Here is a 22,508-nt window from a genome sequence, read left to right on the forward strand (position 1 = left end):
CGGCTTGAAACTTCCCGTCGCTCCCCGAGCTGGACTTCGCAGGGTTACGAAGAAGGGAGGGAGAAAGAGGGAGGGATCGCTCTGCAACATTATTGGCTGCGTGGCCGGGCTGGTGCTCGCTGGGGAAGTCAGAGCATGCCCATTGGGGGGGTATAAAAGGGGGGCAGCTAAAGCGCCTTGCCCGTCTCCTCGCTCGTGGGGCAGCCAGCCGGGAGCAGCGGGCAGCAGGCAGCCGGCCCCTCAGCCCCAGCCAGGGGACGCAGTCAGTAAACACCACAACAACCAAAAAGTGAGAGCCACCCAAGGGGCAGTCAAGGCAGGAGGAGAGAAAGAGGAGGAAAAAAAGGAAAAGGGGGTAAAACCAGGAGGAAAAAAAAAAAAAGAGAGAGAGAGAGAAAAAAAAAGAAAAAGAAAAAAAAAAAAGGAGGGAAAAACAAGAAAGAAAAGGAGAAAGAAAAGGAGAAAGAAAGAAAAGGGAAGCGCTCGCCTGCTCTCTAGAATAACAAAATACCTGATCGTAACAAAATAACATCCTCCAGACCAAATCAAGCAGGGACTTGACATACCAAAAGGCAAAGCGAGGAGAGCGAGCCAGGGCGCGGGGAAGGCGAGCCAGAGCCGCGATCGCTGCCAGGGCCGGACAGCAGCATGGCAAGCGCCGGGGCACACACGGATGAGCGCTGCCGGCAGCCTGCCTTCCTCCCCGGCCCGCCGCCGACAGAAGTTGAGAGCGGCAGCGGCAGCGCCAGCGCCAAGGTAAGCGCCGCGCCGAGCCGTGCCGAGCCGCGCCGGGCAGCGCCGTGCCGAACCGGGCAGCGCCGCGCGGTGCCGGTGCCGCGATGCCGGTGCCGTGCCATGCCGAGCCGATCCGAGCCGCGCCGGCTCCGCCGCCCGCCCGCCCGCCCGCCGTCCCCACGCGTGTCGCTAGAGGGACCCCGAGAGCCGGCCCGCGCCGCGTTGCCCGTCGCCGACTTGCGAGCCGCGCCGCGGGGGTGCGGGGCAGCCCCGGGGGTATCCCTGCCCGCGTCCTCCCCGACGCTTCGGTTGTTTTGAACGCGGGCCCGCGGACGCCGCGCACCTGGCGGGGGGACGATGGCGGCGGGAGCGCTGCGCGCCCTTTGCGCGCCCCTCTGCGCGCGGGGGGCGGCGCGGGGCGGTCCCGCGTGGGGGGCGGCCGGCAGCAGCGCGCGTGTGCGGGCAGCCGCGATCGTGCGTGGGCCGGGCTGGCCGCGGGGCCGGGGCTATGCGAGGTCGCGGCGCTGCGCGGCCCCCCGGCGCTGCGCGGCGCGATTTTGGAAGCGGGGAGACGGGGCGGCGCGGCGCGGGGAAGGGACGGGCCGTTCCGCGGCTCCGAGAGCGGGGGGGATCGTTAAACTCTTCCGAAAAACAGCGCGGCGCGTTCGGTCTCGGAGGGATAAAAATACGGAGAGGAAAAACAAGAGAGCGAAGCCAAAATGGAGTGAGAGTTAATGGTTGGCATGGAGCCCTCGACTTTGTGTGATTTTTTTATTATTTTTTTTTCTCTTCCCTCCCAATTGCTTTTCCCTACAGTAATTGTTTTAAGAGAGCAACTTGGAAGGGTTTTAGCACTCCGTTGAGCAGTGGGGAATTGGGGCACATGAGGAAACGGAGATTCCGCACAACCGTACCAGTAGATGTGGTCACGGTGCGCTGTGACCGTCAGGTCGGGGCGGGCACCTGGAGAGCAGCGCTGCCTCCTACCCTCCCATGGGAAGCCCGCAATCTCTTCCCGATGCCGGGCTGAGCTTGGGAGGCCCAGGCCTGGCTTTCTTTGTTTTTATTTGTTGTCAGGTTGCGTGTGCGGGTGTGCGGTTTCTTCTTTCGCTCCGCAGGGCTCAGCGCGTTGGGTTGGTTCCTCCTCCTCCTGGCGTGATTTACAGCGGAGCTGAGGAGCCTGGGTCATGGGTTTTGTAGGGGTGACTTTGTGCTAAGGACATCTGGAGGAATAAAACTGACTGACACTTCTGATTTGAGCTCTGCTGAACTGTTTTGGACCCAACTTGACAATTTTGGTGGGGGTGAACGGGTCAGAGCTGTAAATCTCGCTTGGCGGTGTCGACACCCACACAAGTTCACTCAGCCTTTCAAAGGGGCTATCCCGGCTCCTGTGAAAATTCATTAAGGGATAAAAGATTTGACACCGCGGGTCCCCTCCCACTGCCGCATGAAATTGGAGAGCCCGAAGGCGGCTGCGTGTGTGTCCCGGGGCCCTTTCTGACAGGTGATCCTTTTTGCAGCCTGCCCGCGGGGCTGCCGCTTTGACCGAGAGGCTCGGAGGTGTCGGTTCGTGGCTTTCCATTGATTCCTATAGGCTTTGGAGCTGGCCTCGCAAGGAAAAGCACTTCTGTACATCTTTTCTTTTTTAAAATAAAGCAAACACAGCAGGTGAGGTCTTATTTTTAGAGGGACCAAGGCGCTGGTGCAGCTCCAGAATCGCATACGAGTGCTGGAAGTGGCCCACCCTATCCCGCCCGTGTCCTGGGGCTGACCTCCCGCTCCTCTCCAGCTTGGCTCTGCTTTTTGAGGCTGCTGGGGCTGTCGGGGCAGGGAGATGCAGAATGAGGGGATCGGGAGGGATGGGGGAAGAAATCTGTGTAGGGGCCACAGTGTGGTTCCGAAAGGGTTAAGGCATCCATGCCAAGACATAAAGCAAGTTCAACGTGTTGTGGGAATATCAGTTGCCAGTAAACTCCAGTCACCACAATTTCTGATTTAACAGCTTAACTTGCTGTTAACTTTCCCTGATACGCTCCAGGTTTTCGACGTGGAGGCAGAAAGGAGAGAGGAACAATAAAGAAAGAAGTTAAGTGAGGCTACTAAAATGGACTTAAATCCCTTCCCTGGGTCCTGCCAGCTGTCTTTAGAAGAGTTAAGCAAGATTGCATTTCCTTTTTTTCATGCCATAAATCAAACGTTTCTGGGCCGCCTACCAAAATTTGTGCAATACTCCCCAGCGGGGTGAGTAAATGGTACTGAATACCCCATTCACCTTTCGGAGCCTGATTTTTCTGCAGCTCCGGCAGCGCTGGCTATGGGGCATGGGCATGGAAAGGTGACCCCTGGCACGGGGCTGCTGATGGGGACAAGTTGTGAAGACAAAAAAGCAAGGGCTAAAAATAGAGGCGGCATTGCCAAGCTCAGCCATATAAGTGTCATACGAGCCAGGTGCCAAGAATGGTGAGTTGTGTGGGGTTTTTTTTGGTTTTTTTTTTTTTTTAAATGTTTTTTCAATCCCAGTGATTAGAGCTGAGCAGCAAAACCCTTCAGCCTGGTTGGGTTTTATCTGCCTCAGTGGTTGGAAGTTTTGCCTCCCTCAAGCTGGGATTATACCCTTTCTTCTTTAGAAAGAAGCTTTTGCAGCCTGGAGGCTCCAGGCATAAGGATTTGGGAAGCTCCAGGTGCACATGGCTGAGGCAGCAAGAGGGATGTGGGATGCTCCAGACCGAGACACAGCACATGGGCTCTTCTCCCTTGGGTACCATGGGCAGCTCCTCCACCCCAGCTGCTTTCTGGCTGCCAAGGCACCTTCCTCTCCGTGCTGGCCTTTGCTCTTTGGCTCTTGAGGGCATCACCATGCCCGTGGGCAGGGCTGGGGACCCTTCCTGCCCTCATAAAGCAGCAGCCTGCTCTCTGAGGGATGTCTGTGACATGCATTGCATCCCCTCTCCCCTCACAGCATCAACACGGTCCATCTCACATATGTAGGCAAAACCTGTATGGCCTCACGCGCACATTTCAGTATGCAAGGGATGCCGTGTCTCCAGCTGCATGCTGTGATGGAGATGCTCTGGCTGCAGGCATTGCTTCCTGCACAAGTGTTGGGCATCTTCTGCAGTAGAAAGACATCCAATCTGCTCACTTTTTTGGAAGGGTGATGGAAGATGAGATGCAAAAATTTGCTTTTTCCCCTACCCTGCACATGCTGTTGGGTTTGGACTGAAAACTTTTTGCCATTTTAGATGCTCCACAAAGAGCAAGATTTTTTACTTTTATTTTTGCTGTCCAAATCCAAATTTTGCAGACTGGGCCATCTGTCAATTCCCTCCCACGTTGTTCCGTTCATATTGAATTGTAATGAAGGCCAGACTGAAGAAGGAATTAGGTCAGACAGGAGGTTCAGTATCCGTTTTTGGGGAGATGGTGCCCCGAAGAGAGGCACTGTGGTTAGGTTGGTTCAGCACAAGCCTGGATGCGAGGGATGCCTGAGCCTTCATCTGGGATTTGACAACTGGGCCTTTTTAGCACACTGTAGCCTCTTGGCTTCTGACTCCCCGGCAGCTGGACCACAGTCACCTCTCCAGCTGATCGTGCAGCAAATCCTCAGCAAATCCTTCAGGCAGTCTCAGGCCAGAGGGCAGCTCTGCTGCAGACCTGCTTTGGGCTCACTCCCATCACACTGGTGCTACTGCTCCAAGGGAACCCCCCTCCATAGCTGTGCCACCACCGGTGTGACCTGTCTGCTGCAGGACTGCAGAGAGGTGTTCAGGGTTCCCCGTACACAGAGAGCACTGTGTGGTGTGGGTGCATCACTGAATGCCCATGGCAGTTTTCTGGTCCCAGATGTGCCACTGTGGACAAGAGGAGGAATAGGAGCCTACTTGTTTTCTATCCTGGTTGAAATTGCATGCAGAGATGCATGACCTCCCCCATGCACTTACTGAGGGATGGCAGTACGACTGACTCAACTGCATTTTGCAAAGATGCAACTTGGATAGATGTAGCATTCTTCCAGCGTTGCAGGGACCTTATCCTTCAGGAGACACCAACACCACATTGTTTTCATTGCCCATTACATGAGAGAGGCTTTACAATAAATATGAAGGCTCAGATGGCTTTGACTCCCAATGCTGGACAGAGCTTAAGCCATAGTGATGGAAGACACATGCACATGTAAGGCTCAGAGGGTTTCATATTCCTGCCCCAAGGGGGCTGTGGAGGCAAAGCACTGAGTACCCAACAGTTGAATTGAGAAGGAAGGGCTTATGCTGGGTCTCCTTCAGTGCGGTGTCAGTATTGGGAACATTGCTATCCTCATGGCTTCATCCCACATAGATAGCATGAGGGGGGCTTCTTGGTTGGTATTTAAGGCTTCAACAACCAGTAAGAGCTGGAGGGAGGCAAGGCTTGCACCTGCATCACAAGTTTTGCAGTAGTTGGTGTTTTGCAAATGAGTAGAACATATCAGGTCTCCCTGGCATCAGATATCACCCTGCTGACAAAAGATTGAGCTAGGAGGTGCTGGGGCCAAAGCAGTCCTGCTGCAGATGATGCACCCCAATGGATCCTCACCATAGCAGGGGCATTGCTGGACAGGGGGAGGAGGTGAGATGCTGGAGGCCAGGCACATCCCTACAGTGCCTAGCCTGGGGGCAGGGAGAAGTTTGGGCATCCTGATGTCCCACTTGGGCATCATGTGCATGTGGAAAATAAAGGAAAAAGAGGAAAAAAAAAGTACAAAAACAGCATAGGATAATCATTGGCTTTTCAGGAGGGGATTGCGTTGCTGATGCTGCCATGACTCGAGTAGTGCAGGTGGTGCTGTGATGACGGTCTCAGCAGCTTTGGAGAGCTTACAAGTCGGGACCACAGACACTACTGGAGCCCTGTGCTCATAGCAGTTGGTGGCAAGGGTGGCTTTATTGCTGGCAGGGCCGCAGCAGGGCCCCAGGGGAGCTGGGCTAATTTCCTGGCTGTGCTGCAGACTTCCCCTGTGACCTTGGGTGAGTCATTTAATCTATCCCAGGCTTCGGCTCCATCTCCGAGCATCCCGTGGGGATGAGATAATATTCATTAACTGATATTATTCTCGAGTTGCTCAGATGCTATGGTGATGAAAATGGGAGGTGAAACCCAGTGCCTTGGCTGAGCATCAGTGGGGAGAGGTGATGATCTGCTTGAGTTTTAGCAACCAGTATGGGTGAATGCAGTTTTGACACAATTCCCTTCTTAATTTTTTGCTTTCCTCTTGGCCACCATTGTTATTTGGCTGTATAAATGCAGTGATGCTCATCACTGAGGGACGTATGTGGATGTTCTTTCATGCAGTGCTGTAGTAGCATCTTCACGCTGATACTCCCATGGACCACTCTGCTCCTTCAGTGTCTTTCTGGTTCCAGTTCTCACCAGCAAACATAGCTCATGCAATCAGCCCCTTAATTGCCTGAGCAGTGCCTTCTGTGTGCATGGGAAGAAGGCCATTATTTTCCCAGCAAAAGCTAGTTTTCACCAAAAACAAGCTGAAAGTTGGTTCATTTTGGCTTTGGGGAAGCATGTACTCAGGTAGGACATGCCAGTCTTCCATTTAACACCCTGCTTCTCTCCCCAGGTGCAGAGGATGTGTGCTGCCAGGCAGATACTGCTGCTACTGCTGGCCTTCCTGGCCTATGCGTTGGATTCAGCTGCGGCGTATGGCACGGCGGAGACCCTCTGCGGTGGGGAGCTGGTGGACACACTGCAGTTCGTCTGTGGGGACAGGGGCTTCTACTTCAGTAAGTGCTACATACTTACAGGATGCTCAGTGCCTGCCTCAATGCTGTGCCAAGATGATGCAGATAGAGCTGGGTTGGGGTGGGAGAATAGGTTCTCCACCCCAGTGCTTTTTAAGGTGGTGTTGTCCATGGTGAGAAGAGGAGCAAGATGAGCGATGAGCTGAGGGATGGTTCAATGGGGAAGCAAGATCCATGCTCAGATGTAGCTAGGCAGTGGTGATAAGTGGTTGGCTCACTGTTGATGTGGGTAAGCCTTCAAAATAATGAGGATTTCTGCTAAGCTGGGATTTTGGCTTGTTTTTAAACCCAGACAGGCTCTGCTTGGATATATCCACTGGTTCTGAGCTACTCCCACCTCTCCCAGGTGGTCTCCTGGCTACTTGTTGATGACACTGATGTCTGACCTTCTAAACAGCATAGCCAGTGCCAAAAACTGCAGTGTTGCTGTTGTCCACAGAGTGCAGGGGTCTCTGAGGGTGTTGCCTGGAACACACTTTCCTTGAGTGTGTTTTTGAGGTTTGAACTATACATATTAGCAGCACAGGAGCTCAAGTAGTAGATGAGGAGGAATAAGGTGAGGGATATTTGGTAATACATGAGCAGATGAGGATGCCTTAGGTCTGATGCCTTCTGATGGTGTTATAGTATTCTCCTTGAATGGGAGAGGCAAGAGCTCATGTCCTGCAACCCACTGTTGACTGAATTCCATAATATACTATAAGGGAGATGCAAGACAAAGCAGAAGGGAAAACAATGCAGGTAGCAGCTGCAGCTGGCATCCTTGCCTCTGCTCTAGAGAAGCTTACATTACAATAATATATGATCACTCTTGAGTAATGTAGAGTTGTTTTTTTAATATAGGGATCCTGAGAGCCACCCTCCCTCTATTCCTACTCTAGCATTTACAGGGAATGAGATGCTGCAAGCTTTGGAGAAGACCCTTGTAATACAGTGGAAAGTACAGCAGTGACAGCAGAATAGCAAGGTCCCAGGCTAGAGCAAGTCAGAACTTGCTCAAATGCAACAGCCACAAGCACTGAAATAAAAGAAAGAATCCACTTACCTTCAGAAGACCTCAGGGAGGCAGGGATCTCCAGCAGGATCCCCTTACCTCCACTGCCAACCCTTAAATGAGGTCTGGGAAGGAGTGGATCCTGGCTCCACCCTTCCAATCACTCAGGTACATTGCATGCAGCTGAGCTCCCCGGGGTTAGCCCTGCCTTCCCACCATGTGCTCAATCACTGCTTCAGGGTATGACTTCGCATTTCCACTACAACTCTGTACCTAGCCAGGCTGGACTGCAGTTGGCTGAGGGTTACTCCATCCATAGGCTGTGAAAGGAGAGGCTGCATGTTCCATCAGCCACCAGGTTTTAGCCTGTATCACTTCCCAGGGATGGTGGCATTGCAGGTGGCTTTCCTTCTAGCTAGGCCCTGAAGGTGATAGCTTTGTTCTAGTGATGTAATCTTTCTGGGAACACTCTTCCTTTCACTCTGAGCCTAGCGGGGGGTTTGCACCATAGCTGCCCTTCCTCTTCTCATCTTCCCCTTTTCTCCTATCACTGAGCCACGCTGGGGTGAGAGGAGTGGGTTTCACCTTCCATATCTGTGGCAAGCTCCTGTCCCACTCTCACATCTCTTCCTCTCTTTATAGACGAGCATCCACCTCTTTTCCCTTGCTTCTTTTCTTTCCTCCCCCTCTCTGGGGATGAAAGGGAATGGGGCTTTTGTTTTACAGACAAACCGACCTCCTTTCACCTCGAATAACCCATCCTCTCAGTCCAAAATAAAAACACTTTTGAAGGCAGAAATGTAGCTTTGTGCCAAGTGACCAGTCTGGTGCTCACAAGGGGATTCTTGCTCTTCTTTTTTCACCTATGTCCTTCCTTCTTCTTGTTGAATGTTTCTGGAGAGCTCAAGCACTGGGGGATGAAGGAAACCCCACCGGTCCCGTATTTTCATCTTTTCAGCATCTGTCAAGGCTGCAGTGAATGTACATTTGTCACTGGCTCTACTTGATGAAGGTCTTGGTCATCCCCAGCTCAACTCTTTCTTCCCTCTAGCTCCATCACTTGGTCCAGTGAAGACATTAATTCTTCTGCCCACATTAATCTTCACTCCTGACCTCTCATGGCAAATGTTATTCCCACTGCACAGACTCTATAGGGCATGTTGATGTTTCACAGTCCTGGTTTATGTCTTTAAAACTGAGGCTGGGATTGTCCTGACCAATTCTCCACCTGCTGTTGGCATGAGAAGTGCAACCTGAGGACAAACCTGTGCCAACAGTGTGTTTCATACATGAGGTAGATGACTTTGATGGCCTTGTCTCACAAATGCAGGTGGATCTGCATGCTGAAAAGGGCTTGCTTCAAGCAGCTGCCTGGTAATCCTGAGAAAAATGGAAATGGCATGGAAATCTGCCACTGGTTTTCTTCTGCAGCAGTGATATAAGATAAGGTGTAGCTTCCCTATTCCAAGATGCAGCAGTTTGCATCTGGATGCAGTGTGTCTGCACTGTTTCACACCCCTGGTGTTCCAGGGTGGGGAAATACACAGCATAGACTGAGGAAGGTGCACCCTGATGATGGAGATGCCTGTCTGCCCATTGGCATAGAGCATGAACCCAGCTACCAGGTGCCCTTGGAAATACCATGAGGGCTGACGCTTGGGGCTCAGGACGTTGAAACTGCCTACCAAATCCTATAATGTGGGTGTTTCAGCACCATTGGCATTCCACTGTATGGCTTTTGCTACTTAGACCTCCTTTAAGTCTTGAGGTAGCTGTTATATGTGACTTGTTTGTGAAGGAGACAACACTTCGCATGGCACACCCTTGGGGATGAGTACCACTGGTCCCATGGCAAGCCCTTGCCACATCCCTGGTTGCATCTGAGACCCACGGCAGTGATGCCACCAAGCACTGGGGCTGTAAAAGAACAGCTCCAAGGAGGCTGGAGCCCTCAGCTGCAGGCACTGCATTGCTCTCCCTTTCCTGCAGCAATCCCCATGGATGACTCAAAGGCTTGCAGGTGCCGGCAAGATGATGCTGTCCAATGGCACAGCCATGGGGATGGATGCTGAGCATGGAAAAAAAAAAGAAAAAAAAAGAAAAGAAAACAAGAAAAAAAAAAGGGGCAAGAGGAAGTCCCGGCGGCAAATTTGTTGTCATGCACCATCGGCAGGGAAGGGAGAAGGGACTGCGGGGGGAGAGGCGTCCGACTTCTCTGTAAACAACAGCTCCTGTTTCCTCCTTTCCAACAGCTGATAAGAATTTAGCTCTTTGCGGCCGCTTGTGCTGACGGGGCACATTCTTGCGTGCCGCTGCTCCTGCGAATAATACTAGGAAAAAGCAGGGGGGAAAGCGCAGTGCCGGGGCTAGGGGAGGGCCAGGCTGGGGGCACTGGGACGGGGACAGCACTGCACAAAGGCCCCCTTGTTGCTCCCGACATTCCTGCGCCAGGGGTGTGGGGACTGTTTGCACCCAAAGTCCCCTTCCACTCGGCTTGCCGCCTGATGGACCGGAGGAGAGGGGAGCTGAAGGTGGGGACATGCCTCGGTGCCACGATCCAGGGACTGTCCCATCCCACTAGGTGCCCCCACCCCTGGGGTGTCCCAGGAGCACTGCCGGGATGCTCAGCAAGTCCCGTCAGGATGCTTGACCATCCCTATTGGGAGTGCTCACCAGTTCCCCCCAGGATGCTCGGTGCCTCCATCAGGACAGCATGATGCCAAAGGGCACAAGCAGGCAGAGGTTTTTGGTGGAGCATAGTTTCTCAAGGAGTACATCTGCTTCCCAAGCCCCCTGGGAAGGCCAGGAGGAAGCATGATGTCTTAGGGGAAGGCAGTAATTGCAGAAATGGGAAGTGGATGGGGAGCAAAATGAAATGCTTCACCCCCTGCTTTACCACGTCCTGGCTTTGGCAATGATGTTCAAGCGAGATGCTGCTGGTGGGTGAGAGCCAAGGAATTCAACCTTTAGTCTGTGTGTAAATTGTGCTATGGAACAAAACCCTTTCCCCAATCCAGGTCAGCAGCAATATCACCGTTAACTAGAAATATCCTGGCATCTTTTCCCCTGGGTTATTATCTCCAGGTGCTTTCTGAGGCTAAATCCCTGTTTGTTATGTTTGCCTGTTTTTTTTCCTCTGCAGCAGCGTTCCCATAGAGGATGGGGTTGGCATTTGGCTCGATGGGTACAGACTATTATGTAATGGGAGATGTGCCCCCCCAGGCCCTTGCAGGGATGCTGGCGGCAGTGCCAGCAAGGGGAATGGCATGTACGGACTTTATGCAACAGAGCAAGGGCAGTGCTGGAGGGCAAGGGACATGCCCACGGGTGGGCAAAGCAAGGGGTGCTGATAGCCCAGGGCTGCTTCTCCCAAACAGTGCCCTTGGTGTGGGGTGGTTGCATTGGTTTTGATGCATATGTATCATATACATACAGTATGTATTTAGAATCATAGAATTGTTTGAGTTGGAAGGGACACTTAAGGGTTGTCTAGTTCAACTCCCCTGCAATGAACAGGGACATCTACTGCGGGCATACATATGTGAAGAATACATGCACATGGCCTCAGGTTGTCTCACCTTCCCCCCTCTCTGCTAGACGTTGCCACCCAGATTGCCTGCCCTGGAGTCACTTGAATGGCAGTGGACACTCAACTCACCCACCTGCACTGCAAGGGGGGGCCCAACCCAGACTGCTTGCTGGCAACGAACATTTTAAGGATAGAAAAATAAGCTCCCAGCAGTGCTCCCATCACCGAGCCTTCGCTCAGATGGAACCATCCTTCTCACCTTCCTATGTAGCTGGCTAAAGGTCGCATCTGAAAGTTTTCCAGAGAAGTAGTAAAAATAAAGAGTTAAAAAAAGAAAAAGGAGAGGTAATTGCCAAAATGAGAAGTGGAATGTAGAAGAATGTGGAAAATCAAGCATTTAAATGACTGCCAAGGGTGGGCTGCGTGGTATGAGTCAGTTGCTTTATTGCAATGCACCCGATGCTGCGTTTGCTCTCGTGACCTCAGTGTGCGGTGGTGATGCTCCAGAGCAGAGCAGAGGGCTCACTGCAAATGGAGTGAGGGCTGAGTTTGACAGATAGCAGGTGCTGTGCTGCCAGGGCTTTGCTTTTGCAAAGTGTGTGCTGAGGTAAGGTCACGGTGTGTTTTGCATGCTGGTGTTATACACATAGAGCTGCACTGCACATATGTGCCTGCATCACACACACGGGGCTGCATTGCATGCACCAGGCTGCATTGCACATGCAGAAAACGTTTTGGCTTTGCATCTTGTCCTGGGGCAGTTTGGGTGGCCATCCAAATGGTGTTCCCCATTAGGAAATCAGTCAACACCTTGCAAGCCAAAGCCTTAAGATTTTGAGTGCCTTCATCTGGAGCACATGGAGGTATCATGGGTGGTACACAGGGCCAAAGCAACATTCCCCCAGCTGGGCTGTGGTACTGGGTCTCATTTGCAACCCCGCTGATCCTGGCCTCTGCTCCAGTGTGGGCACTGGTCCCCTCCACTTCAGCCCCTTGCCTTGGCATTGTGTATGAAGGCCCAGAGAAAACCATCTAGTTTGGGACCATTATACATTTTGGACGTTGGTGTTCCCAAGCACATTTGTTTTGCACCCAAAATCCAAATTTACCCATTGATGTTCTTTCAAGAGGGGAAGAAACAAAATGAAGCTGATCTAAGTCTTCCTTCTGGAGTGTTTTGTCTGTACTTAAATACTGACACGAGATGCACTTGGTTGTTGCTGCACTGGACACTGGTTTTTGCATCCTTCTGCAGGAAGAAATGGGATAGGAACCCTTATTAAAAGATTAAGTTTAATAGCTATTCTTGGCATGCCATCATGGGCCTGTATTCTTTCTGCAGCTGTCTACAAGCTGTCCCATCTGGTAAAATTTAGCCGCGTTGGTTCGCTTCACCTGCCCAAGCGTCAACACGGCAGAGAGAGGTTGGCAGCCGCAGCGCCGCGCTGCTTCTTTCTAATAAAACTCTCTTGCCAGGATCAACATCGCAGACATTTGTGGTAATCGGTGCGGCGTCTGCATCCGGACTGCCGTCCGCGCTGGGCTTGCTAAGGAGCAATAGGAAGGGAATAAATTACAGCAATAGAGAGTGCCTTTAATTAGTGTCGTGCGCACACCGTGAGCCCCGTCCGCATTGAGAGCGTTTGTCTAGGAAAGTAATCATGGGAAACTCAGGCATTTTGCAGGCATATGTTGAAGGAGATGAGTGTTTTGGGAGAAGTGCTGCTTTTTTTGAAATACAATGATCATGAGGCTGTGAAGGTGCCAGCTTGGGACCCACCAGTCTGTGGTCACTGCAGGAGAGATGCCATCAAGGCAACGGGTAAAGGGTGATGAAGCTATGGTCTATATTGATGGCTAATGCTCAGGTCTCTACCCCTACAGGTAGACCAGTGGGACGAAATAACAGGAGGATCAACCGTGGCATTGTGGAGGAGTGCTGCTTTCGGAGCTGTGACCTGGCTCTGCTGGAAACCTACTGTGCCAAGTCCGTCAAGTCAGAGCGTGACCTCTCCGCCACCTCCCTCGCGGGCCTCCCAGCCCTCAACAAGGTAGGGCTGCACTCGGGCTGCTAGCTCCCTGAAGCAAGAAAGAGGAGAAAAGGGAAACCATTGGTGGGGGAGGACTGCTGCATGCTCTATGATCTGCTGCTTCTGCAGCCAAGGCAGCATGCAGAGCCTTGAAGTGTTTATAGCTGTTGAGGAGTCAAAGAAATTGCAGAAAACAAACTTCTAACTGTTGAATCATAGAACAATTTGGGTTGGAAGAGCTCCCTAGTGATTATCTTGTCCATCCCTCCACCATGGGCAGGGACACATCCCACTCCTATGTCATGTTGCCCAAAGGCCCATCCAGCCTGGTCTTGAATGCCTCCAGAGAGCGGGCACCCACAGCTCCTCTGGACAGCCTGTCCCAGCATCTTGCCACTTTGTTGTGGAAAACTTCCTCCTTATGTGCAGTTTCCTTCAGCTTAAAACCATTGCCCCTTGGCCTGTCCCTACAGTTTTGATAAAAGGTTTTACTCCAGCTGTAGTATATACTGCAAAGCTGCAGCAAGGTCTCCCTGGAACCTTTTCCACGCTCAGTGACCCCAACTCTCCCTGCCTTTCCTCATAGAAGAGGTGTTCCAGCTTGCTAATAATTCTTGTGGCCTTTCTCTGTCCACGTCCTCCTTGTGCTGGGGACCCAATAGAACCTGTAAAATGGGCGAGCAGCAATGAGTAGAGGAAGCCCCAGGGCAGTGTCAGTAACCCACCTTGTGTTGACACTGTGTTGTTCTCCCTTCCCCAGGAGAGCTTCCAGAAGCCATCTCATGCCAAGTACTCCAAGTACAACGTGTGGCAGAAGAAGAGCTCGCAGCGGCTGCAGCGGGAGGTGCCAGGCATCCTGCGTGCCCGTCGGTACCGGTGGCAGGCGGAGGGGCTGCAAGCAGCTGAGGAAGCCAGGGCGATGCATCGTCCCCTCATCTCCTTGCCCAGTCAGCGGCCCCCAGCGCCGCGGGCATCCCCTGAAGCGACCGGCCCCCAGGAATGAACTGTGACCAGCCGGCTCGATTTGTGATCTCCTGGGGAGAGACTGGCGAGACTCGGCCCCCCTGAGCCCCTCCGTCCCCGAGCCGAGGAGCGGGGCGGCAGGCACCATCACGCCGCTCCGGCCCCAACCAAACAACTGACACAAGCAAGGAGGGGATGGCAGCAGCCGTGTGCAGCGTCCTCCTTTTGGGGTGGGGGGGAGGGTTGTTTCGTTTCCCAGGCCTGTTTCGTTTCCCTCGCGCACCCAGTATTTTTCAAGCCTTGTACTTACGAAGGGACAGTTGGGCACTTGAACTTTTTGCTGCCGGGCGCTGTGTGACATCCCCAGTGCCAACACTAGAAGACAAAAGAAAGAGCAAGAGGGAAAAAGGATATGAAGTTAACTTTTCTTTTAAGTTTTTTTTTTTTCTCAAGAAGAAGAGTCCATTCCATGTCTTTCTTGACAATAAAGTGAAAAGCAAAAACAAATGGGGAGAAATGTTGAGGGATGTAACTTTTTTGCCTCATTTCCGCCCAACTTTTTTTTTCTTTCTTTTTCGTTGGTAACTTTTCTTATTTTTATAACTTTTTTTTTGCACCTTTAAAAAGAAAACGTAACTGAGACGAAGTTCCGAGGAGACCCATCTGCATTTTTTGTGTGTGTGCTTAATTACAAGATTCCAAATCGACTTGCACCTTTTTGAAACCATCGCTGACGGGAGAAAGAGAGGAAGAGGAGAGAGAGAGAGAAAGAGAGAGAAGAAAAAGGAAAGGGGAAAAAAAAAAAAAGAAGTGAGCTGATGCTCACTTTAAATGGAGGAGGCGTCTGCATTGCACATTTGCCACGGATTTAGTTGATTTATATATATAATATATTATATAACTTTTTTGGCAAAAAAGCACTATTTTTATGGGACATTTTGTGTAGTATCTGAAGAGGGATTGTAATGTTTAAAATGTGTTATGGTGCTAAAGTAAGTTGGAAGGGAAAAAACCCAGAAATAGCAAGGGAGGGTGGGGAGGGAAGGACAAGATAGCGAATACTGAACTTGAAATTTTAGCTTTTCGTTTTAGGAAAAGTGTGATAAATGTGTTTCTTTTCTCTTCTGAAATATAGCTTGGTCATGACCATATGAGCTAGTTGGCTGTCACTCATGTACACAGATGCACGCACACACAGAAATACATCTACATGCATTCTTTTTTTTTCTTTCTTTCTTTCTTTCTTTTTTTTTTTTTTTTTGTAGGAAAAAAAAACAATGATTTAGACTAAAAGGGAACTGTTCTAGATACAAACTATTCTGAATGGCGAAGGTATTGCCGGTTACAACTCCAGGCCCTGCTTCTGCATGGACCCTGGTGAAGATCAGCTTCTCCATCCTCTCAACCCTGACAGCTTGCTCGCTGTGCAGAAGTGCCAGCCCCATGTCCCTCCATCTCCTTTTCCTTCTCTTGCCCCTTGCGTCCTTCTTGCAGAACCCCCTGCCCTCCTCCTCTTGCCCCATGCCCAAGGCTTTGGAGGATGGCCCTTGGGAATGATGGGGACCCTCCCCACCATGGGGCAAGCGTCCCCCCTGGCGTAGTGGCCTCCACCGATGCGACGGCCTCAGTCAGCATGGTGACCTCCATCAGCATGGTGGCCTCAACCAATGTGATGGCCTTGGTCAGCATGATGTACGGTCCCCGTCAACATGGTGGCTTCCATCAACATATTTCCTCCATCAGCGTGATGGCTTCTGTCAGCATGGACGACCATCATCAGCATGGATGGTCTCCATCAACACGGATGGCTTCCATCATCATGGTGGCCTTTGTCAACCTGGTGACCTCCATCAGTGTGGTGGCCTCCTGCCTGATGGCTGGGATAGGTTCACAGGCAGGGAAAAGGCAAGCCTCTTGCTTGAGGCTCAGGACTCAATGAGCAGATGGGTTGGAGAGGTGGGCAGAGGGCTGTAAAATAGGTTGGTTTTTAAAATAATATATATTATCTGTCTAGGAACCATAAAAAGGGGGGAATCAATTACATCTCCCTATGATATACTCTCACTTGCTAATAAAATGGGGACACTCTGTTAACCAGTTCTGTACTTGCTTTGTCTTATATATCCATACATTTAAAACAAACAAACAAACAAAAAAAAAAGACTACTTGAATTGTATTCTATTTCGTGGTTTTGAGGGGAGGGCTGGGGGATTCTCAAGAGAGGGAGGATTTTAATGTATAATCATTTTGTTTGTTATTACCTTGCAATGTTGAGCCATGAAGCCTTTGTTTAAAAAAAATGGCACTGCAATACACAACAAAGAAAATCCTTTATTTATTTTATTAAATATATATGGAAAAGAATGAAAATTGGTCCAAATTAAAGGGGGGGAGAGGGGGGAGGGAAGAGGGTGGGGCGGGAAGGCAGAACAAAAACAGCAATTGAAAATAATTGACTTTCTTTTTTTTCTTCCTTTCCATGTGTCTTTTTTTAAAAGAAACCTAGTTTTTATTTTTTAAAAAGAGAAGTAAAAGCTTTCCTGGATGCTTTGTACCAAAAAAAAAGAAAAATGAAAAAAAAAAAAAAAAAAAAAAGAAAACCAGTTAAACAAATAAATATCCATCCAGAATACAAAGCCTGATTTTTTTTTTCTTTTAGTTTTGGTTTATTTTTGCTCTTGGGGTTGGAGTTGGGTGGGGAGAAGGCCACACCAAACAACAGGGGACCTTAATCTCAAGTCCTTTCCAATTCACTGCAGGTGTAGACAGTTTGGGTCTGTTCCTGTCCCCACCCCAGCACCTGTCGTTGACCTTCAGTTTTGTTTGCAGGAGTGGGTGTCCTTCTGTCGGGTGAGGACTGATTTAATTGCAGCTTCTGGTGGCTGCTGCTGGAAATGTTGTTTAGCATATTTGTTCCATTTTTGCTTTCCCCCCTCCCCCCCCACCCGCATAAATCATGGTCATGGTGGACATTCAGAGATGACTTAAAAACAGGTGAAACTCCAAGCATATCTCTTGCCTGCTTCCACAGCGAGCAAACAACTGGGGCTGGGAGCTCCATAAGGATGCCAATGCCATTTCCAAGCACTGCGTTGATGCTGCTGGAAGTGTCCCCAGCTTTGGGCAAAGCACTCAAAATCCCCTCTGTTATGCAAAATAAAATAAGTTAGGCACTTTGGCACTTGCATGGGTGCACTGAGCTCTCTTCCTTCCTGGGATGCCAACAACCTTGACACCTTCTGCATCCTGGTGCTTGTGGTGCTTGCATTGGTGAGACAAATACACAGATACACATTGAGGTTTGGGTAGTGAGGCCAGGGATGCTGGCAAGGAGTGGGAGTGTATCTGCTGCTACACATCACAAAGTGGCTCTTTTCCACCTCAACTGCCATGGGGCCAGAGCAGAGTGATAAATCTGGGGTAATTTTTTGGAAATGTGTGAAATTGTTTAAAATGTGCCCTCTGGCTCAGCAAATAGCACACTGGTGTGCAAGGGTAGAATCAAGCAGCCCCACGAAGCTCTGAGCCTGCTCTTGTCCAGTGAGGTCCATTGAGTGGGTGAGACTGGCTGAGATGGGACCTTTTCTTCTTCTGAGGGACCTCAAGTTACTTCTGTTGCCTGCAAATCTCCATCGCAGGTTAATAGATAAATCACAGGCATAGCTTGGAAATCCTTGGGGAGGATTTCCACAGCTTGGAGTGGATCTGGAAACCCCAAAACCTCCAGTCGGTCTGATCCAGTGACTTTCTGTGCTCTTCTGACACACAAGGGTACAGAAAAGAAAACAACTATGCCAACAGAGAAATCTGTAATGGTGTTCGATGCCCCAGGAAAAATCAGTCCCTTGATCTCAGTGCTATTGCTGAGCTCTGCAGAAGGCAAAGGGCAAGAGACTTTTGCATAAAGCATCACCTCCGAGGGTATTTTTCCCATGAGATTCCCACTGGGATAGAGGAAAGGAAGGAGCATGCAGCCTGCTGCAGGGAGGTGGCCACACCTTTGTAAGGTGTGTAAATCACTGTCTTGGCTTATTCTGGGTATGGGGAGATTTAGGAGAGGGAAAAAAAAAGAAATACTAATCATATACTTATCTTCTTTTTCCACTCTTCTATGCCATTTCTGAGATCAGTTTTCATTTTAAAATCCAGACAGCAGCTGAGCTGTTTTCTTAGTGTTCAATAAGTAGTGCCAATGCTGTCAGGATTGACTGAGCCTACAGACTGATTCCTTTACTTCCTTGTTCCCTCAAAGCTTCATCCATTTCATCCTTCTGCTCTCAAAAGCTCTTTTTTTTTTTTTTTTTTTTGGTGATGTACCTAGCTGCACTAAACAAAGGGAAGAACTGTATTTGTTGTTCATGTTGATGCTGTTTTTAAGAAGTGGGTTTTTTAAATTGTTTTTATTTATTTTTATTTTTTTATACACTATTGTCCACTGATGTTTTATATGGCTGTGGGGAAGCCTGGGAAAGGCATTGATGCATCACCAACAATGTCACTTGTCTGCACTCAAGCAATAGGCAAGACACACACTTCCTAGATTGTGCACCTATTGTACTTTCCATTTGTAATACATTATCAATAAAGCAAATCAGCTATAAGAACCTTTCACATCTGGTGTCTTTTCTCTCCCTGCTTCCCTGCTGTACTCCCAGCTGCATGCATCCCAAGGAATGCCTTGCTCATCAAAATCAGCTTTTGTAGAGAGCCCTGCAAGATCCTCTTTCCCTGCCTTCTCCTGGTGTCTGCCAATATTGATCTGAAAGCTGAGGTTTCCAACCGACTAGGCTCTTGCTTGGCAAAGAGTAAGGACATGGAGAAGGGAATCTTTTATTCTTCTAGCAAAATAAACCAATAAAAACACAAATTATTTCATAGTCTTGAGGAGTACCACAGTGTAATATTAGAACTGAGGGAAAAAAAAAAAAAAAGGCACAAACTCAGTGGTCTTGGCTTTGACTTGTCACAGCTTAGTCTATGAAGCAGCCACTTGACCTCCAGAAATGAAGTGAGGGAAAGAGATTTTCAATGAGACATGGCTGGAAACATCACTGGTGTCTTAGACGCAGAAACATGAACTGTAAGCACGTTTTGGATACAAATTTCTTAATTTCATGACAGGAGCACAGGGGTACACTGTTGAGGGTACCCTTCCAGCTTCTAGGACAGAGTATGTCCCCATCATCCTCTCTCCTAATAAAAATCATCTGTAATAGGAATTTTTGATACTCAATTATCCTTTCTCAAGCCACAAGGGCACGCTGATAATGGTAATCTTTGTATTCTTCACAGCTGGGTCATAGCCGCAAAGGGAGGCAGGCGATTAGGAGAATATTAAGTCTTCATCTTCCAAGACGTTGTTGCTTCTGTTCCTCCTCCCTCTCTTCTCCGTTCCCCACACTTAGCAAAGAAAGCGGCAGGAGTATTATTTCTCAAGGCCTATAATGACGTCAATACGTGGGGTATTTATTTATGAAATTGAATCTAACAGTGGGGGAGAGAGTAGTGGAGGAAGATGGACACGCAGAACCAGCAGCTGCCAAGCTAGAATAGGGCTGCAACCTCATAGTATTTTTCTACCCTCTTTCTGTGGGAGGGACACAGTGTCCAGATCTTCGGAGGCCCAGGAAAAGCAAAGAGAAGAAAGAGAGAGGAAAGGCAAACTTAATATTGAGAGCAGAGGAAAGGTGCAGTAAGGGGATGTTCTTAAAGAGGTAAATAGCCTGTTTTTGATGCTGGGATATCCAGATTTATTCCTTCTCCAGGAAGGGTAGCACTGCAGACACCTGCCTTCAGGAAGGCTCTGACCAGGCTTGAGCAGCCCTTTCCTCTAAGCCTGTTCCACCTTTGTAGAGAAAAATCAGAGAGGGTTGAAATTTCAGCCCAGGGAGTTAATTTCTCTTTTTGACTCCCCTTCCTCACTTGCTGCTTCAGGCTCAGGCAGCAAAACAACCATCTAGGAAGCCCAGCAGTGAAGTTAACATGAAGATTAAATTGTCCCCTGCAGTCAGTGGCAAGCAGCTTTCCAGACTAGAATCCATGTTCGTTGATATCACCATGTGCTCAAGCATAAAAGATGAAAGCCAAAAAGGGAGAGTAGTTTCTTCTCTACAAACTCAGGAGCAGAGCATCCCTACGGGTTGCCAAGGAGTGTGAGGAGCACAGATCATAGAATCATAAGGGTTGGAAAGACCATAAGTTCACCTAGTACAACCATCAACCCATGCCTGCGAAGTAATGACTATGACAATGTGATGACTTTAGCTTCAGTTCCCATGAGCGCTGGCAGAAGACATCTTTGGGCATCTCTCCCTTTGCTTACGTGAAAGCTTGGCCAATAGGGTACAGGCTTTGGTTTCTTTGGTAGGGTTTGTCTCCAGAAGAGAGGAGGAAGCAGACTGAACATCATCCTCTGTGAGTAGGCAGTCTTTCACTGGCTTAGAAGTCACGCGTGAAACTGTTCCCTCATGGATGGGAATAGAGGAGGATGGCTTTTGCCCTTCCCAGGTAGCATAGAATAGTGCTAGGAAATGGGAAGAGGGAAAGGAAAATTCACAAATACAAGCATAAAAATCAAACAGTGCTAAAGGAGCCACAAAATCTCAAGGTTAATTGTCAAAGCCCCAGGTCTCCCAGAATTGCCCGACTGACTCCTATCAACATGAATAAGAAGGTGATGCCCTGAGAAACTGCCCCCTGCAAAGGCTTTCCTCACCCCTGCCACTGCTTTTTGTGCCCTTGCAAACAGCACTAAGGTATCATCAGCCAGCCTGGAACTTATTGTTTATCCAAAATAAGGCAAGACAGACATGCTCTGGAGATCTGTTTACAAGTCAGGCTATCTCCAGTTATATAATGACACAAGCCTCGCTGCCAGCAAATTGTTGCTGTGAGCAGGGGAAGACAATTAGATCGCCTCTCCGGGCAGCGAGCGCGGACAATGCAGGCTTTGTGCCACCCGGCCACCAGCCCCGGCATCTGCGGCATGTCTTCAGAGGAAGAGGTGGCCTGGGGAGGGCTTGGGGCGCCGGAGCCGGGCTGAGAGCGCCTTCCTGTCCTGGCAATGAGGGGATGACAGTAATGGGTCGTCGCGCCGCAGGGCAGAGTGGCTCTGACCCCTCGGCTGCACACGGGATGGGAAGCTTCGGTGTTTGGCTTCCTGTGCTTCCTGGTGTGCTGATGGATTTAGGCACTCGCTGAAGCTCCTGGCACTGCTTGCGGAGTCAGTGGAAAAAATGTGGTATCAAGAGATGGGAAATACCAAAGCCTCTCAGAAATGCACTCGCTTAAAAGGGAAAGGTGGTTTCCGGGTGAAACTGCATTCTTGTCCTCCATGGACGGAGAAGGGAGCAGGGCTTTGGAAAAGGCAGGAGTGCTGTAGTGAAAGCTGTGAAGAATGATAGCTGGTCTCTCTCAGAAATGGGCCACAACCTGCTTTTGGTAGGAGCCTGGGTAACCTGATATTGTCAACAGCCATAGATTAACTCAGTGAAATTGTCTGCAGGAGGTTAGGGGAAGAAAAAGTGACTGCTGTCTGCCTGCTGAATAAGGGCACAAATAGCTGCATTTGCGGGGAAGCGTTGGCAAACATCAGTGAACCATCATTGTTGGAGGAGCTGATGGCCCGGGGGTAGAGGAAATTTCTACTGGTGCTTGCTGGGACAAGGCTGCCTGTGCTGGTCACTGTCACTCCATCCTCTGCGCTGCTGCTCATTGGCTTCATGACAAGCAGCCCGTTTAATTAAATATACTGTTACTCCAAATTAGTTGGGTGATTCCTGCTTGCCTGGGAACACGTGCCTCGTAGGTTCATGGTTTTTTTGAGAACATAGCAGCACTTATTGCAAAAGCTGTGTGTAAAACCACACTGCAGCTAAACTGATAAATCCTCCAGCTGCAGAATTCTTTCACTGTTAGAAAGCATACCTCACCTGCATGTCCATTGGACAATATATTGAACAAATTAACCTCCAGTCCATCCACATGGTAAGAAAAATTCACCTTTTGTAATGGCAACCATGTACCTGTCTAAGACACAGTACTCCTCTCAGCCCAGCAGAAATAGTTCCTTCTGGAAGTGAGTCATTTTTCTTTATCTTTCAAACCACTTCAAGCAATTTGTCTTGCAGACTTTCTGACTACATTTACATAAAATGCATCCTTCCTTTCTTTCTATTCCTGGTTGCATGCACGAGGTTATTTTGGATGGCGCGCTCAGAGGTCACAGTGACACACAGCCAGTAGTGAGCACGCGATGCTTCTAGTAGGTACTCAGCAAGACTTAGGCAGGTGGCAAGTTCCTGGTTTCTTTGGGCACTTGCAAGGGATTTACATGCCAACACAATGAGGAAAAAGGGCTAAGGTGCTGGCTGCTGCCAAAGCCTTCACAAGTTTGCCTACAAAAAGCGGGTTGTAGACATGAATAACCTCACAAGACCCCTGGAAATGAAACTGGGAGCATGGG

At 49.7% G+C, this 22,508-nt stretch overlaps 1 protein-coding gene across 1 annotated transcript; it reads left to right on the forward strand.

Moving 5' to 3' along the window:
• Positions 1–179: 179 nt before the first annotated feature.
• Positions 180–18,655, forward strand: IGF2 (insulin like growth factor 2). The gene is made up of 4 exons (NM_001030342.5): positions 180–756; positions 6,347–6,509; positions 12,935–13,101; positions 13,841–18,655. The coding sequence occupies exons 2-4, from the start codon at positions 6,356–6,358 to the stop codon at positions 14,081–14,083; spliced, it is 564 nt and encodes a 187-aa protein (NP_001025513.1). The 5' UTR covers positions 180–756; positions 6,347–6,355; the 3' UTR covers positions 14,084–18,655.
• Positions 18,656–22,508: the final 3,853 nt, after the last annotated feature.

Source organism: Gallus gallus, chromosome 5 (genome assembly GCF_016699485.2).
Source record: "Gallus gallus isolate bGalGal1 chromosome 5, bGalGal1.mat.broiler.GRCg7b, whole genome shotgun sequence".
Taxonomy (NCBI): domain Eukaryota; kingdom Metazoa; phylum Chordata; class Aves; order Galliformes; family Phasianidae; genus Gallus; species Gallus gallus.